This window comes from Ambystoma mexicanum, chromosome 6q (assembly GCF_040938575.1).
Source record: "Ambystoma mexicanum isolate Mex_15411 chromosome 6q, UKY_AmexF1_1, whole genome shotgun sequence".
In the NCBI taxonomy this organism is placed as follows: Eukaryota; Metazoa; Chordata; class Amphibia; order Caudata; family Ambystomatidae; genus Ambystoma; species Ambystoma mexicanum.
This window is the reverse complement of record NC_090937.1, coordinates 486,684,343-486,703,585: the sequence shown is the minus strand read 5'-3', so window position 1 is coordinate 486,703,585 and position 19,243 is coordinate 486,684,343. Positions and strand designations below refer to the sequence as shown.

Sequence of the window (19,243 nt, the reverse complement as noted above, 5' to 3'; positions counted from 1 at the left end):
GAAACTCCTTGATGTGCCACTGCGACCACAGAGCTGTAGCCAGTGTGTACTGGGATATGGCAGCAAGATGAACCTTGGGGACATGGCAAAGTAAGCCTTAGCCAGCGAGAGCAAATGCAGGAGGAGCTGCAGAGTAGTTATCCACAGTGGCGTGATCTTCTGCGCCTTGTACCACACTGCGAAGTGCTTCCATTTGTGCCTGTAGCAAGACGGCATAAAGGGAGGTCTGGTCTTGGCCAGGATATTTTTGTATTCCAGCATTTTATAGAGAATTCTATATCAAAGTTATCCCAGTGATCATTTACGGTGCAGAGACATTGTTGCGGTTTCTGTCAACTAACTGGACCAAACTTGACGGCTGCTTCTGGAGGAAAGTTCTGAAACTCCCTATGGGGATTCCAGCGACTGTCATCGCATACAAACTTGCCCGATCGGGTAAGAGTGTAAGCCTTTTTTTCCCACTCTTACATGTGTTTTTCCATGTATAATTCTACTGTTGGTGTGATCTTGGACTCTGGAGCTACACCACTTCACAAGCCCCACTTTTGTGTGCGTTACATAGCACCTTCCGTGTAGTGACACAGGGTTGTCTTTTAGACTTCCCTCTGACTCCATTTTTCTGGGGATGACTACCGTCCCCCCAGAAACAGGTAAAGTTGCCATTTACTTTATGTAGTCATTCAAAACCTACAGACCCAGTACACCCCATCTTACATGGAGTATTGGAAAGGATTAGTTCCTATCCCTCTGTCTGTGCCTCTCTGAGCTTTATTTTGCTCTCTTAACACTAAGACTTGGCTGGTGGTAGTGGTATCTACCCTAACTTTTCTACCGCGATTATACTATAAAAATGTGGTACTGTTTTAGGCTATTATATTAGCCTCGAACTTAAACCCGCTTGACCAAATACTTTTTATTTCGGCTCCGGTTGGGTTTTATCGCCATTTCTTTTTGTTAAAGTCCTTCTTGTGTTTTACTTTGCGCGGCAAACCAGGTTTGCCTTCTTTGTTCACCATCATTTGTAGAAGCCCTCCTCCTGACACCTGTGCGTCTAGGTGGGCTGAATGTGAGGGAGGGGTGTAGTCACCCCCTGCACATGGTCTCCTTGGAGATCCAAGTCAAACTTTGTCTTGATTGGCTGAGGTGGTTGTCCGGGCCGGACAACCCCCTGCTGAGTGATTGACAGCCAGGCTGTGTGAATGGGGGATTTTGGCAGAAAAGGCAGGACTCTTGGGCTGGAAGTCAGAGTCGCCACTGGAACTGCAAAGAACCAAAGAGAAGCAGTGAAGAAGATGGCTGCTGGAACTCCCGAGTTCCGGTGAAGCCCTGCTGCATTCCTGAGCTATCTACCCTTCAACGACAAGAGAAGATTCAGTCCGGAGTCTTCATCCCTTGAGCCTGGTGGGATCAACCAGCTCACCTTCCACAGGCAGAGGATCCTCTTCTTGGTCGAAATCGCTGCACACAGCGGTCTGAATAGCCATCTGAAGAGCCTCTCCTGTTTTTAAAGGAGCGCACATTTTATTCACCGTTGCTTTTGCTGCTGCTGGCTTCATCCCTGGGTAGTGCAGATCGCTCCAGATGTCGTCCTTGTCCCCACAACGGAAGCTTCAGGAACCGCGAGTCTGCAGGAACTACCAGGAGCAACTGCTGTGGCACCAGCTTTTCTTCACACAAATAAGGTACTTTGTCTGACTTCGAGGAACTAGGGTGAACCCCTTTCTTACTCACCAAAGGCTTGTCCTTCTCTTCCTTCCCTCTTATAACTTGCTTCCTCTTTTGACAATATCCAAGTACTCCTGGCAATCTTGAATCGTGAACTGTTCTAACCTTGTGATCCTCGACAACAGGACCCCTGTCCCATTGACACTGGCGCAGGCCTATTGACTTACCTACGTTTTAGAAAGTGTCTCTGGATTCTATCTGCCTTGACAAAAGTATTGCCTATGATTTTTTATCCCCAACTCTCGTGCGTTAATTCATGTGCTAAGTGTGTTTGACTACGGTAACATTTCTGTTTACGGGTACGCTTTTCTTTCGTAAAACCGAATTGGCATTACTGTAAAAAAGTGATTGCGTGATAACCCCCTGTAACGTCTTTGTTTCACAACACCGGTCTGTCAAATCCAAAAGGTACTTACCTTGAATTGTTCTACACAAGGGGAATTGGCTGTGTGTAGTGTATTTGAAGTGTGGTTTTAATTTAATAGAAGTGAAGTGTTTTGTGAACTGATGGTCTAAAAATAAATGTACTTACATTTTTTTACCAGAAACCTTGAGTCAGTGTTTGCTTGAGTCACACACAGTAATTTTAGTCCTTTGTGTAATCTCTACTACTGCTCATTTGCTCTTGAGATAAGTCTGGCTGCTCCGTTACTTCTACCTCTCTAACTGTGTAGTACAGGCTTCTACCAAAGGTGAAATTGTACTACCACCTGTAGTCTTAATCTAGTGTAGTGGTCCCCAAGGGCACTGCCCAGGATTCTGCCTAACACGCCTGTATTTCACCGATCCTGCACGCTAATTTAAGGCCAACCAGTAGAGCAGTCTTTATAGTAACCAGCCTAATATTTGCTGGCTCCATGGGCTCTAAGGGTTTATGGGCCAGGGCGCCCAGCACCAAGTTAAGGTCCCAGACTGCATGAGGACGCTTGACTGGGGGATACATTCTGGTCAGGCCCGCCAAGTGCTTTTTCATCACCGGATTGGAGGAGGAAAACATTTTATCGCCAGAGTTTTTGTTGGCCCCTATGGCCGCCAGATATGAACGACAGGTGCACCCCAGAGAGAGCCAGATGAGCCGAGAAAGATAACACATCGAACAGTGAGCATGTCAGGGGATGTATCTGGTTTGCTGTGGGTCAGTGACCCAACCTGGTCCACTTGCTTCTGTACTGACTTCTTGTGGCGCTGCATCTGGACCCCTGAATTATAGCCAAGTTGTCTTAGGACAGGTGCAGATGCTTCAGGGTGACTTGTTTAGGAACAACGCTGCCAGGGCTAACTTCTGCGGAGCGGGGTGAACCACTGTGCCTCCCTACTGGGACAGTAGGGGGGCTGGACCCACCAGAAGGTGGCCCGGAGGGTGACCCGACAGCCTGAGGAGTACCGAGAACCAAGGCCTGGCTGGCCACCATGGTGCTATCAAGATGGCCCGAAGCCTCTGTGATTCCTTTACCTTGCAGATGACCCTGTGAATCAACGTTGTGGGGGGAAAGGCGTATGCGCTCATGTCGTTCCATTGAATCTGCAACGCGTCCCCCCAGAGAGCCCATGCCCTGACCCATCCAGGACGCAAACTAGTGGCATTTGCTGTTGCTGCTTGTGGCGATTAGGTCCACCTGTGGGTGTCAGCATCTGATGAAGATCTCTCCCAGAACATCCTCGTTCAACTGCCATTTGTAGTTGTCGACCCCGAACCTGCTGAGCCTGTCCGCCTCAATGTTGGATTCCCCCGGGATATGGACTGCGGATAGGTAAATGTTGTTCGCCAGAGCCCACTCCCATATGCCGATTGACAGCCTGCAGAGGGAAGGAGAACTGGTCCCTCCCTGCTTGTTGATGTAATACATGCATGTAGAGCTGTCTGAATGCACACCACTCCGGGGGTGGCTGCCTGAACGGCCTGCCCGCTAACAGGTTGTCATCTATCCTCCACCACAAGAGGTCCTGGTGAAGGTGTTGTGGTAAACTGACTGGGCCTGACTGAGAGCCTGTCTCCTGATTCCAGGAGGCTGAGAAATGCAGCTGCAGCCTCCTCATTTTGAACCTTGTGTGTGGCACTGCCAGGAGACAAGTCGCCATTATGCCTAGCAGGAGCTGGTACCACCACGCCAAGGTTACTGGTCTGCTGAGAAAATGGGCTGCACCGTCTTGATTCCCTTGATCTTGTCCTGAGAGGGGAAGATCTTCTCTACCCTTGTATACCGAATTAACCACAGGAATGTTAAGGACTGCGTGGGAAGTAAATGTGACTTCTTGAGGTTGATGTAGAACCCCAGCTCGAATAACATGTGCATAAGTGTGGCAGCTGTGTACTGGACTCCATCAGGCGAGACTGCTCGGTCGAGCAAGTCGTCGAGGTATGGCTAAATGTGGTGGCCCTGCGCCCAGAGCAGGGCTGCCACCACATTAACCTTGTAAAGACCCTCTGAGCTGAAGTGATGCCAAAAGGAAGAACCTTGTATTGGAAATGACATCCCATGATCTTGAACAGGAGGAAGGAACGATGGGGCTCCCAAATAGGGACGTGCAAGTACGCATCTTTCAGATCCAGGGAGCACATTGAGTCTCCCCCACACAGTGTCTCCGTGATGAGCACTGGAGTAACCATCTTGAATTTTTGAAGGGAAAGGTTCAAGGAAGAAATGTTGAGTACAACTCTCAGGCCTGCCTGGTTCTTTTTCTGTATGGCGATGATACAGGAATAGAAGCCCATGCCTCGTTGTGAGGCTGGAACCTCCTTCACCGCCTGACACACCAAGAGCAAGTGGATCTCCACCAGCAGAATTGCTGTCCCAATCTGCGAGAGTGGGGTGGGGGGAGGAAATGAAGTATCAGCAGGCAGAAGTCTGAGAACACCAGAGAGAGAACCCACGGGTCTGCGAACCTTGCCCACCAGGAATGAAAGTGAAGGGCAAGCCTGCCCCCCACGAGAGAACTGTGGAACTGGATGGCCCCGTGACTCTTTCTTTCCCTCCGAGTCTGGTTCCTGGGAGAGGGACTGGAAGCAACCTTATTTGATGACTTGTGCTGTTTGCTACGGTTCTGGCAGGGTAACCTATCCAGCTGAATTGACCTGCGCTCCTGAAAGCCCCTGAAGCATCGAAGATACAACCTCTGTCAGAGCGTGGGTGACTCCGGCTATAGGTCTTGGGTGCAGACTTAGTCAAGACTGACAGGGATTTAGCTGTTTGGGAGCGGTTTTTCTTTTTATCAAGCTCCTTGTCAGTAGTCTAGTGAAACAAGTCCCCCCCTCCTCCCTCCCTCAAATGGCAGGCCGAGAATGCATTCTTGCACATCAGGGTTACACTGGTTTGCTTTGAGCCAAGCTGTCCTCCTCATGCCAGTGTCAACACAGATAGCCCTGCCCGCGGTGTCAATGTGTGTCACTATAAACTCCATGATATCCTGGGCCACTATCTTTGCCTCTGCCAACCCTGCCTTGAATCTCAACTATGTGCAAGGAGTTCAGGGAAAAAGTCAGCAATCTCCCACCAAAGCTTTTGGTTCACCGCCAACATGGCATCTGCATTGGCATGGCGCAGGTGGAGAGTAGCATTAAAGTATATCCTTTCGCCATAGGCCTCCAGTAGCTTTTCTTCCTTCTCTACAAGGGCTGATTTAGGGGCTGATGAAGTTTGTGGCTTAGAGTACATGCTATCACAGAGGAATGCGGCTGGGGGTGCACCAATAGCAAAAGGGAGTCCCTTTCCGCCTGCCTATACTTGGCGTGTAGGCGCTTATTCGTAGGCTGTGTGGAATACGGCTTTACCCAGCCCTTTTTAGCCAAGGATTGTACATCCTTCTGCAGGAGTATGCCAGTTCTTGTGGTTGGGCGTATGGTCAGCACCTCTGCCAGAACCCCCACCTCAGGTTGTTCAGTCTGCAACTGCCGGATCCCCAGGTACTCGGCCTCTCCCGCCAGCCTCTCGTGGAAGGCCCTAGCTGAGGAGGGATTATACTGATCCTCCTCATCGTCCGTGTCCCCCGCTGTGTCCTGTAGGTCGGGTTCTGCTGGTGGAGGGCTGGGTGTGGATAGATGTGGTGTGCTGACTGGCAGTGCTGGAGGCTGCGGTGGGGGCGGAGCAGCCGTGACGACCTGCACCGGTGAGAGCGCAGGAACCTGGGCCTGAACGGGTACTGGACCAATACCGAAGTTTGAGGAGGTACAGGAGGGAGCATTTCCTTGAGGACCCCCTGAGAATGGTACCAATCTGAGGCGACTTCATGAGGATAAGGAACTTCTTCAAAGAACCTGTCCTCGTGTGCTGGTGAAGGGCTTGGTTATGTGGGAACGGGTCCCTGAACCTGCACCTGCTGCTGTGTTCTTGGCACCCCTTTTCTTACTAGGCCGGGCTCTGAATATCGCCCCTACGCGGGTGTAGTTGTATATGAGGTGGACCAGGTAACAGGTGTTGTCCAGTCCCATATCGACGCGCGTTCCCATGCCTGTGCGCCTGAGTAGGGAGGCTCCGGATGCGCCGCCATTATGTCTGGAGGGGCGGCCATTTTGTCATGCACTGCGCCACGTGTCTGCTGGGACCAGTCTCCGTTTGCACACTTGAGGGGGAAGGCTCGGACCTTCCCCTGCACCTCAGGTAGAGTCCTGGGAGGCGGAGTGCCCTCGGCCATGATGCCAGTAGTGCTAGTGCGTATTGGCGTGCCCTCAGGAGTGATCCCGGTGTCAGAGCAGAGCCCTTCGGGGAGATCCTCAGTACTAGAGCCATGCGGCTCCTCAGCAGTGGGACCGGAAGAATCCTCGGAACCCTCGGCAGGTAGCTCTTGGAGCCTCAGTCACTTTGCTGGTCTTAGGATCTTGAAGTCACCTCCCGCTTGGACGCTTCCCAGGGAAGGAGTAACCCTTGCGGGGTGCAGAAGAGATCAGGCCACCTACCTTTGGCCTGGTCTTCCTTGTTACATATGCCTTGATGTCTTCTGGTGGTGATCTTTCAAACAGCTCCCTCAACCTGGCGAAGCAGTTTTTCAATGAGCGTGTGGACAGTGTGTCGCACGCAGAGCAGCCGACCCAGCTGTGGTCAGGGCCAAGGCACCGGAGGAAGGGCACGTGAGAATCCCACATGGGGAAGGAACTCTTGCAGGCCGGACACCTGCTGAAACCCGCCGTCGTTGACATGCGCCGGGGAGGAGCGTGGCACCAGAGGACAGAGTATTAACTCTGAATATTGCTAAGGAAAAAAAAAATAAAAAGGGAAAACATATCCCAGAGAAGAGTGTGTGGAATTACAAGGCTGGAGGCCTAACCCAGGAGTACTGGTGAAAGCGGCCCGCTCCTTTCGACGCAGAAAAAAGGACTGAGGAATGGCACCGGTGGCCGGAGTCAGGGGGAACGCATGCTATCGGGGCTGCGCCCCCGCACGCTTCCAAATTTAAAGGGGAAGACATGATTTTCTGGTGAAAAAGGTTCTGTCAAGGTTTGGTTTCCTTGTTTGCCGTTCATTGGCGGGCTTCTGCGAAGAAGCCCTTCTTTGGCGTCGGGGTGTCGAGGTGGGCTGCATGTGAGGGAGGGGTTTAGTGAACCCCTGCACAGGGTCTCCTTGGAGACCATAGTCACAATTTGTGTTCATTGGCTGAGATGGTTGTCCGGACTGGACAACCCCCCTGCTGTCTGAGCCAGGCTGTGTGAATGGGGGATTTTGGTATAAAAGGCAGGACTCTTGGGCTGGAAGTCAAAGTCGCCACTGGAACTACAAGAACCGAAGAGAAGCGGAGAAGAAGACGGCTGCTGCAACTCCTGGATGCCTGGTGAAGCCCTGCTGCAGTCCTGAGCTATCTACCCTTCAACGACAGAGAAGGTCCAGCCCGGAGTCTTCTTCCCTTGAGCCTGGTGGGATCAACCAGCTCACCTTCTACAGCCAGAGAATACTCTTCTGGGTTGAAATCACTGCACAGAGCTGTACTGGTCCGGATAGCCATCAGAAGAGCTCTCCTGTTTTTAAGGAGCGCACCTTTTATTCACAGTTGCTTTGCTGCTGCTGGCCTCATCCCTGGGTAGTGCAGATCGCTCCAGACGTCGTCCTTCTTGACCCCACGACTGAAGCTTCAGGAACCGCGAGTCTGCAGGAACTACCAGGAACAACTGCCGTAGCATCAGCTTTCTTCATCTTAATAAGGTACTGTGTCCATTTGGTTGTTATCTCCGTCTGACCTTGAGGAATTGGGGTGAACCCTTTTCCTTGCCAAAAAAAAAAAAAATCTCCCTTTCTTTCCTCCCTCCCTCTTATAACTTTTGCCTCCCTTTGACAATATCCATTACACCTGGCTACATGAATCTCAAACTGTTCTCACTGTGTGATGCTCGACAACAGAGCCCCTGCTCCATGTGACACTGGCGCAGGCCTATTGACTTTTATCTGCCTCTTAGAACACATCCTCTGATTCTATTGCCTTGACAAAAGTATTGCCTATGATTTTTATCCACTATAACATTGTTTTTTACTATGTGCTGAGTGTGTTTGACTACGGTTACATTTCTGTCTGCGGGTACACTTTTCTCTCATAAGACCGAACTGTCATTACTGTCCAAATGTGATCGCGTATTAATCCCCTGGTAACATCTTTGTTTCACAACACCGGTCTGTCAAATCCAAATGCACTTACCTTGAATTGACCTGAACAAGGGGAATTGGTTGTGTGTAGTATATTTACAGTGTGGTTTGATTTAATAGAAGTGAAGTGTTTTGTGAACATATGGTTTAAAAATAAATGTGCTTATATTTTTTAACCAGAAACATTGAGTCAGTGTTTGCTTGAGTCACAGTAATTGTAGTCCTTTGTGTAATCCCCATTACTGCTCATTTGCTCTTGAGATAAGTCTGGCTGCTCAGCCATCGCAACCACTTAACTGCGTAGTACAGGCTTGTACCAAAGGTGAAATTGTACTGCCACTTGTAGTCCTAATCTCATGTAGTGGTCCCTAAGGCTACTGCATGGAATTCTGCCTAACATCCCTCAACCTGTACTCTCCTCATCCCCACTACTCCACCCTCACAACTACACAACACTGAGTATCATTCACTTGACCTACACTTCTTACACTAGCTTAGTCTATTTGCACACCCCACAACCATGCACACAAACTGCTGCACCACTATCACTCTTACACCAATTACATCTCCATTTCTTCACAAAACTTCTCCACAAGCTGGTGCTCCCCCTTTCCTCTGGCTGGTCTATTGGTTGTATTACACCTCAAACTCTGACCTCACCCAAGCCCGCCCTTCCTGTTTCCCGTGGGAGACTATTATCCCCATCTCTATGCCTGTATTGGCCTATGCTCCTAACCGTTCTTGCAGCGTTATTTCCACACAGGTGATGGGAGGGTGTTGATCACCGTACGCAGAATGATTAAAGCCCCTGGTAAGCTCCAGCCCCTTTCTCTGCACTGGGCGGTCATTTAAAGCAATTGTTGTGTAAGCTATGCCCGGTCAGTGTTACTTTAGGGCTTTGCCCCATCCGTCCCTCCCCAGTAAGTTCCTCCTCATGGGGGTTTGCGATTGCCTGCCTCAGTTCCTGGAGGTCTAGGTGGCTCTATGTTTTGGGGTGGTTGCAGGTTGGATGTGGATGTAGAGCGTAGGCTATATTTGCACTGTATGGCTGCGCCTTTCGGTCGTCCCTTATATAGCTTGTGCATGAATTTGTAACACAATACCGGCTTGAAGCGTGCCCCAAGATCCAAGGCAGCTACCAATTTCACTGTGGATAAACACTTGTTTGTATTTTTATGCCTAACACCATCTTTTCTTTCCAGGCTGGATTCCTTGGGCTCCACCTCTGACAGGTTGGAAGCAGGCAGAGTTGCACAGCAACACATTTCAGAAAGGTTTTCTGAAAGTCAACATGTGGAAAAAAAATGAACTGAGGTAGTGGGGAGCAGTGTGAGATATTTATGCAAGTGTGCCATGATATCCAAAGTCTAGGAAGCCGAGATTGGAGGATTAATGATGCCGAGCTACACTACAAACCACACTGGCAAAGTTTCCTGAGAGTAGCTGTTGCTGGATGATATCTACCTAGATGAGCAATCTGAGGGAGGACACAATCTGTTGACACAATATTTTCTTCAAGTAGTCTATGTAGGGGATTTAGCACTGCTACACAAAAAGGATTTCCATTGATGTAAATGGAAATCTCCAAAAATAAATGATGTCCTAAAAATAAGTGTGTAGTGGGAGGATTCCGGCGGTCTTCTATCCGCTTGAGAGGACAAAGGGCCTGGGCTCAGCCACCAGTACAGATTTGGAAAGTAGCTGCTCATTGGCAATAACAGCCAAAATGTTTACTGGAATTCCTCCCGCTTAGGGGTGGACCTGGCACTGGATAAAGGTACCTGTGCCAGAAACCAAGGTAGGTGCCACTTTTAAATCTCATATGCTAGGGAGTGGTTCCTTCAAGATAAGGAGCAGTGTTTTGAAGAGCAAAAGCTTACAAAGTGGCATATATTCCCTTTTCCTCCTCTGGAATGGCCTCCAGGATTAATGGGAGGAGACAAAGCAGGGACACCCCATAGAGGCCTTGCCATAATTTTGCCTACTCTTTACTGTACCACCTTAGGATGCAGAAACTTGTAGGAGCTGTACGGAGCAATGGCATGATCCAGCCTGCACCAGTAGGGATCCAACACAGGCATCAGCATTCCACTGTTCTTAAATGGCTAAAAGCCCAAAGTCTTTGAGGTGACAATGAGCTGCATAAATTGCTTGATGTGTTGTTCGGATTACCACATCAGAGGATGCCATGAGAAAAAATCAGAGGTAATGGGCTATTGTCAAGACCATCTATGCATCCCTGAGATCACATCCGAAGTCATGGGTGACAAGCGGAGCCGAAGCAGTTGCAGTGCAAGCCTGGTACTCTTAAAAAGAAAAATAAAAAAATAAAGTTTTAAGTCCAAACAAGTCTGCACCTGGCACACACTTTCAAAAATTAGATCTGTGGGAGGAAAGTATCAATTAGTAATATTTGACTTGACTAAGCTTTTAAATGTCACATGAAAATCACCAACCCCCACCTAAAAATTAAAACAAGCATGTTTTCGCAGAACGGTAATTCCAGACTCATTGATTCGTTTAAACCTCTCACTAACCAGTTCACAATTCTTTTGAGCATCTTTCTTGAGACTGTCTCTTTCTGCTTTAAGTGTGTCCATTATCTGTTCAAGCTCTGTTTTCCCTCGAATCAAATCTTCAACATCCACTTGTACTTGTTGGAGTTTTTGTGTTGCTGCACATTTTTCTTTTTTTACTGTCTCAAAAGAAGACTCGCAGGCATTCAATCTTTCTTTAAGTTGTCTCATCTCACAAGACAATCTTTGCTCCAGTTCCTCCCGTTCTTTCAGAACAAGTTCTTTTTCACTTTTCTTCTGCTGCAGATCTTCCATTAAAATCAACAACTGTAATTAATAAAATATAGGCTTTGATTTGTTTATCTATATGTACACATTTTAAAAACATTAAGTACCATTATTTGTTCTAACAATGCGGTGTTTGTAAAATGATATTGTTATATGCTGCTTGGCTGAAAGAAGTGTGTGTCACATTTACTAGCAGAAGTTAGACTGAGCTGCGTTACTTTTTCAGGCAACCCACACATGAAAAACTGATTTTTGGGAGAACATCTGCAGGTGGTACGAGCTACAGGGATTAAAGAGGAAACAAAAATATCTAATGTTAACAAAGATGCAATTCTCTCTCATACACTCTTTACACTCATTGGAATGAAACCCAGTAAATTTCACTAAAGCAGAGGTTAGCAAGGCTAGCAGGGAATTAGTTTAGTTTATTGTTCAAATAATAGGGTTAAAAAAATTATAAAATATCAATACAAATTCCTATGACCATTATGGGTAAAGTTGTAAATAACAGTATGCAACTTACTGTATACTTGAACCATGGAAAGCTTGTCAATGTTTAAAAAGGCTCAAACTAAAATGATGTAAGGCTAAACTGATGGCCGCCATAATTACTCTAAATACAATGTGTTCAATTAGGCACAACAAATGGCAGAATATTTATGGCAACAAATAATAACACGTCTAAAGACTCCAAAAGTTTTATTAAGAAACACACATTGCTTAACTCTCAGTAATGTTCTTTCTGATGAATTTTCCTCACATGGATTCCTCATCTACGATATCCCTATCCCAGCACAGCAGTTGTGTTATCTGGAAACCTTTCTACCGCTAGGTGGTGGGTTGGGGGGATTAGGGGATGGTAAAGGCAGCTCCACCCAACGCCTCTAAGTGCCCTGTGCCGCACATGAGGTCGGGGGGTCAGGCCACCCTTTTCCCTAACACTCTGAAGCTGAGGGACCGTAGAACCGATGGTGTGCTAGCTTCCCGCAAAGAGGGGCAGGTAGGAAGGGCGATGAGGAATCTGTGGGAGGAAAATCCATCAGAAAGGAAATTACTGAGAAGGAAGTAATTTGTTATTTTAATAGATTCTTTCCTCCCATGGATGTCATCTAGGACCGAGTCCTAAAACAGTGGGTAAATCTGGAGGAGGGAGAAAGCAAGACCACCACCTAAACCAGAAAACTGGAGGACTGCACCCTGGCCCACAAGGGAATATGTTGCACTTTAGCCTTACCTGCACCCTGCTTCGTATGCATGGAATGCTGTGAGTGACGGACGTGGAATGTTGAGTGAGAGAACGTTATGTTCCGAGTGGTTCTGTGAATGTTAGTTGAGAAGACGGGCTGACTGTGAGAGGATGCCGTTGGATGTTCGGTCCCTATGTATTTGCCCGATGTACCTTGTACCTGGAGCCTGAACACAGTAAAGATGTTACTTGCTCCTACACTGATGTCAGTGTCATTCTTGGCAGGGACCCACTACAACAGAATACAAGAAATAATTTTTAGCAAATGTGTGCATAGACACCCACCTTGCTGCCGGTCAAATATCCAGGACAGGTACTCCCCTCTGCAGGGCATAGGTAGCAACCACTCCTTTGATAGAACGAGCTCTGAGACACTCAGGGCCGTCCTTACCAGCCAGTGTAGCATTCTGAGATGCAGAAAATGATCCACCTGGACAGGGTTTGTTTGGTCACAATCCTGCCAGCATGAGCACCAGTGTAACCAATGAAAAGCTGGTCTCTTCCTAGCCTCTCTAGTATGAGAGATGTGGAATTGAAGGGCCTATATCGGGTCCAGCCAATAGAATCATTACTCTGCCTTAGAAGGGTGAGGCAGATGGAAAACGATGCAGAAAGATGGAAATTCTGAGAGATGGACTTCAGAGACGACTATTGTCAGAAAGGAAGGTCTTATTCTCAAGGTTGTGACTTCTTTGAAAAATAAAATAGGGAGATAAAACAGACAATGCCTGTCACACACTCACCCTTCTCACGGAAGTTTAGGCCACCAGGAAAATCGTTTTAAGGGTGAGTAACCTAATAGAACAGTAATGAAGAGGCTCAAATGAAGTGCCTATAAGAAAGGTTAAAAATAAATTCAAACCCCACGCCAGAACCACCAACTGGCGGGGAGGAAAACTGGTTACATAAACCCCCGAAAGAACAGTAGGGATTGTGAAAACTGAACCCTGTTCCAGGGACCTCAAACACCAAAATAGCGTTGAGGTGCCAATCGGCAAGTTCCGCCTGGGCCAAAGAAAGCAGACATTCCAGCACAGGGTATAGTGGACAAGATGAAGTATCCAGGTCCCTCTCCAGGCACCAAACTGAAAATGTAAGCAGACCAGCTATTCAATCTGGATATCCAAGATAATTTCGGAGAAAAAACGAGAATTGAGAAACGACCTAATTATTTTGACCGAAAAACGAAAATTTACTTTTTGCTTTTACTTTTTTTTTTTATAAAAACAGGGGAGTGCCCGCGCCCCCCTCACACTCTCCCACCCTAACTTATACCCTTACCGCCACCTCTTATTTACCTTACGTATGCTAAAATGTCTACTATTTTCAGTCAAATAAATTAGGTAATTTCTCATTCATTTTTTTGTTGTATTAGGTTATTTGTCCACATTCGATTCAATCTAGCCGGCTATGCAATAAAAAGGGAAGAAGGACTTCCTATAGAGCACAGTCCTCCCTGGAGGAGCTGCGAGGGAAGGCATTGTCTATGCCAGAGAAGAAACCCAGAGCTCCGGAGCCAGGCCTTAGACAGAGGAAGGGATGACAGGCAGGTGGACGCAGGCAACAGGCGGTCCCGAGGCTTGGGAAGCTCAACGGCTTCCAGAAGGACAGTTGGTGCAGCGTTGCCGCCGCAGAACAAATGAAGCCTCGCCAAGCAACGGGAGTCCGGCGGCTGACGGAGGAAGCTGGGAGAAGGCAGACACCCTTGCAAAACCAGGAAAACAGGTATGTGAACGGGTTTGGGACCCTAAAAAGCAGAGGAAGTGGTGGCAAGCAAAGATGGGGGAAGAAATAACCCGAACGGAGGGTCTGGGATACTCAAAGCAATATTGAAGAAACTTTGAAGCGCATGATAACATATGGTAGTGCTTGGCACGAGAGTACAACAAGTCTACCTAGGAAAACAACCGTTGAAAACCAGGCGAGTCTGGGACTCGCACCCACATGAGGTCAATCGTTACCTATCCTCCTGGTCACAGTACCGGGGAGAAGAGTGAACCCGGTCAGCTATGCAAAGGAAGAGAAGCCTGGGGAAGGGAGCCAGCCCCTAGGATGTGTTAACATTGTGGCAAAGCTAAGAGAAGAGAGACATTCTCTTATCTCTTCTAGAAAGAGAAAGAGAAACCAGGGGAAGGGTGTCATTGCCCCCTCTGGACTTGTGCCATTGTGAGAAGTCAAGAGAAGGGAGGCATTCTCTTGAACCCTGGAGAACTTTGTTTTTGCACCATTTGGAACTTTTTGTTATGAACTTGGAAAATAATTATGTATGACCTGCTGCACTTTATATTTAGGTATTACTGGGAGAGCTAGAGTTTGGGTTTTGAGAAAATAATAGGCTAATCTTTATTTTGACATCTTAATAAAACCCTTTGCGTTTTCTGTTGAGGCAGGGAAACCCCTCATAGCGTTGGGGCTAGTGGGGTCTTTCCCCAATCCTACTTTTCATTTAATAAAAGTCTGTAGCAATAAAAATGCAAACTGTGTGTCGATCTCTCACTACTGCACACTCAAACAGACACACCGTTCTCCACAGCCCAGAACCACAGTCGCATAACTTCTGACCACACACCACCATTTGTTGAGGTAACGTATGGCCGCTGTGTAGTCCATCAGGATCAGCACAGTCTTGCATTTCACAGAAGAAAGGAAAGCGACCAGGGCCAGCCTGATCGCCCTCCTCTCCAGGAACTTGATGTGTTCCTGAGACTCTGTGGGAGAACCCAGTCTGTTAACCGTTAGGTCTGACAGGTGAGCGCTCCAACCAGTTAGAGATGTGTCCGTGACCATCGTTATCTGGGGCCAAGGTTGGCAAAACAAAGCACCTCTCAGCAAGTTGACTCGCATGGCCAACCATGCGAGATCTTGAGCCACCTGATTTGAGAGCTGTAAAAGGTCTGACATGTGGCCCTGAAACTGCAACCATTGTCAACGGAGAAGACACTGAAGTGATCTCATGCGCAGCCTCGCCTCCAACCAAGATGCAGGAGGCAATGAGGTGCAGGAAACATGAGGCCGGGACATGTTCCTGAGATTGGAGGAAATTGACCATCCGAAAGATTATCACCAAAGCCCTGCCCAGGTGAGTGTCCAAGTTTGCTCTAATGAACCGGAAAGGCTGGAACAGCAAAACCTGAGACTTTTTGAAGTTCAGGAAACAGCCCGAATGCCCTCCCTCCTGATGCGAGGCGCTACCACTGCCAGCAGCTTGGTGAAAGCACTGGGGGCCGAGGAAAGACCGAACGGTAGGACCTTGAACTCGTTATGGTGTTGATCCGCCACAAACCTTGGGTACTTCCTGTGCTTCTACTGAATTGGCACATGAAGTAGGCATCCTAAAGGTCCAGGGAAATCAGTCAGTCCTGCAGATCGAGGAATTGCAGAATCGGGGCTAGAGTAACTATCTTGAACTTGCAAGCCTCATCCATCTTCGGCACCAGAAAATAGGTGGAATACCACCCCTTCCCTCGTTCCAAGTGCAGAACTGACACCATCGTGTTTTTTGGACAGAAGCCGACAGACCTCCTGCAGGTGGATGGGCGTGCAGAGACAAAGATGTGGCCAGAGTGCCATGGTCTCTGGGGCACTGAAGGAATGGGAGGCAATATCCTTATCGGTTGACCTATAAAGCCCAAACTTCGGACGTGGTCTACGACCGTTCAAAGTTGAAAAAGGAAAGCCCCTACTGGTGACGTGTGCCGAAGCCCATCACTGAGGTTTGGCATCCTGGGGTGCAGTAGGAACAGCGGCCGCTGCTTTATCCCCCCCCTCACCTCTTGCCACCCCCCCTTCCCCTGCCAGGGGACCCCATCCTATGCCTCTCGGGTTGCAGCTGCCTTTCCGTGACCGACCATGGCCTCTAATGGCATCTTCCATTAATGTGAATTTGTTGTGCAGGAAATAAAATGAGAAAAACACATCAAGGAGAATATTGATAAATGAAGGTTGCCCCCCGTCTTGCCTCTAGTTATAGGTAACTTCAAGCAAGACACACTGAATATCAAGGTGTGATAAGAAAGCAGCAAGACACATATGAAAGAAATGGAAGGTGGTTGATAAACTATAGTATTTAGTGCATATAGTTAAACTAATTAGTGTTCAAGTTTTAAAACAGTTCTTATTTGTACTTTTATTTGTAGTGCTTTTCTATTATCGGCTCCCCCAGTAGGGGTACCTGATGGTTACACATTGTGTTGTGCTGATGGTCCTCAGGAAAGCTCAGAAGGAAAATCTTTAGTGGAAACTGATGCAAGACACAGCTCGCCTTTTGAGCTGGAAAAACCATTGTGTGAACCTAGGTATTTGATATTTACCTTTATTGAGTGTGATCGTGTTGACACCGGTAATAACCCCACAGTTGTATTGGGAATCTGCATCCTTGTTGGACTACAACCCCAAATAGGTTCTCCAGGTACCGCATCTGTTACAAAATATTTGTGTTACACTTTGCATATAATTTTGTTTTTCATGTGTGAATGAAATTTTAGATATGTTTTTCTATTGAAATATAAATAAATGATTTATTGTTAGACAGGTTCCTTGACCATATGTTGTGACTGAATATAATCACACAACTGTACTATAGTCCTCACCTGTCCTGGTGTGGTATGGAAGGGCGGGGTAGCCTGGGCTCAACCCCCATTTTTTGATAAATGTTACTGTCCCTCATGAGGCAGGTCCCTCTACCCCCCATGTACAAAAAGACGGTCCTTACACCATTCTTTTGTGATGTGACAATAAATGAGCCACAAATAAACAATAACTTACTCACCGTAGTGACTAACTTACTCCTAGTCCATAGTCCCCTTTCCTCCATACTGTAATGGGGGTGTTAGGCAGAATCCTGTGCAGTTCCCTTGGGGAACACTGCAAAAAGATTAAGACTACAGGAGTAAGCAGTAAACCCAATTGGTAGCAGTCTGTACCACCCAGATTTACCTGGTAGCTGTGGCTGAGCAGTCAGACCTCTCTCAAGAAGAGTAGGGCAGTATATAGAGTATACAAAATAGGGCTAAAAACACAGTAGAGCAAACAAACACTGACAAGAGCTTTGTATAAAAAGTATATATTTTTTTTATTTTAAACGCACTTTAGGCAATATACTAGCACTCTAAATAAAAAACAAGTTAAAACACAGTCAGGTAAAGTATACACACCTCCCTTGATAACTATTAGACAAGTCAGAGTTAAAACACCATGATTTGTTAAAACATACGTGAGCACATAACCTAGATGGCACTCCAATAGTTAAGTTAAAGGGAGAGAAAAAGGCAGAGCATAGAAATAAAACAGGTCCCAACACTTTTAGGAGTTATCAGCAAGGGAATAAAGGCAGTATACACTCTAGATCCAAAGTTCATAGGCCAGGCCCACTTTAAAGGGAGCAAAGCGAAATGTGCCCAGGATCACACGGTTTAAAATGCACTAAACGTCTTTGCAGAATGTTCAAAAGAGGTTGGGGCGATTCAAGAAGGTAAAGTTAGAAGGTCTGGGGCCAAACCAGTTGGAAAGCCAAGGATTTAAGGGTCACCTTGGGCAAACTGAAGAAAGGGAGGCCAGGCAGGACACAGTACCTTAAAGAGAGAGGAAGCTCCAGCGGTGGCAGTTGTTCCTGGCAGTGGTTGCAGTTCGTTGTTTCGACCAGGGGAAAAGAGGATCTCATCGAGGAGGAAATGTGGAGTCGATGCACTGCACAGGGATGAAACCAGCCACGGAGTTCGTCGGTAAAAGGTGCGTTCCTTTTATTTGTGGTCAAAGTGGTAAAGCTTGGCTATCCGGCCGCTGGGGTGCTTGGCACGGGCGATTCGACCAAGAGACGTCTTTGGAAGGCGAAGGGGGCGAACTGGTTGGTCCCACCAGCTCAGAGGAAGAAGACTCGTCCAGCAGAAGATCTTCTCTTGTCATTGGGAAAGTGGTGATTTCGTTGCAGCAGGGCTCCACCGGTGGCGTCATCGTTGCAGATGGCTCAGCTTCTTCCCTCTTCGTATTCTTAGTCCTGTGGCTACTTCTGAAGTTCCAGTCCCAAGGGCCCAGCTTTTATGCAGACAAAACCCCATTCAACAGCCTAGCTGTCACTCAAACACGCTAAGTGGTGAGCCGGGCAGCTCACCACTGGGCCAATCAGAATAGAGTGTGAATGAGTTGCTAAGGCAACGCAGTCCAGGGTGCCAATTCCCCTCCCCAGCCATCCTGTGGAACCCAGACAGAGTGGCACCATTTGGAGGGCTTCTGTGGAGAAGCCCGCCAAAACGTGGAACAAAGGGCTCGACCTTGGTCAGAGTTACAGAGACGGACACGAACGCCATTTTAGAGAAGAGTTCTGGCAAAAAGACCCAACCGTTGGTTTAATATTAAATAAATAAACCAGCGGTATCTTTAACATTGCACCAAAAAGTGGTGCGTTTAAAATCAAAGGGAAAATCCCATAGAGAATATTCCGGTGGAATATTTTGCATGGTAACCACTGCCACCGGCCAGAAACTCGACAAGGGGGGACTGGACAGTGCCTCCTTGAAACAAACCCAGTGGCAATATAATTAACCCCGTCCAGTACTTCCACAATATGATGGTTTGTACTGGTTCTGTTCACAATTTAGGACTAGTAAAGTCAATGGTGACTTTACATGCACTGGGAGACAGTAGTCAGTCCCAGGGTATGGAGTCTATGTTTGGGGGTCACTATGACACCCCTGTGTTACTGCACTGAGGGTGCTGTGTAACACATACACAAAAAGAACAAGTTACTTTCTTACCTGGTAACGTTCTTTCGATGGGATGGTCCGACGACGTATTCCATATCTATGACAGGTAATGTCCACAGCTGTGCTGCTTCGGAAAATCTTTGGCGTCTGCGTCGATGACGTTGATGCGCAGTCCCCGAGGACCTCCTCCGACGGCCGATGTCACCC

The 19,243-nt window shown here is 47.7% G+C and overlaps 1 protein-coding gene across 5 annotated transcripts in view; it reads right to left on the bottom strand.

Annotated features, from left to right (window-relative positions):
• Window positions 1-19,243, bottom strand: part of CENPE (centromere protein E) — a 2,471,681-nt gene that overhangs the window by 1,280,945 nt on the left and 1,171,493 nt on the right. For all 5 annotated transcript variants that reach the window (XM_069630970.1, XM_069630968.1, XM_069630972.1 and 2 more), the window contains one exon: window positions 10,826-11,131. In XM_069630970.1, coding sequence (XP_069487071.1) covers window positions 10,826-11,131 — 306 coding nt within the window. The remainder of the gene's footprint in view (window positions 1-10,825; window positions 11,132-19,243) is intronic.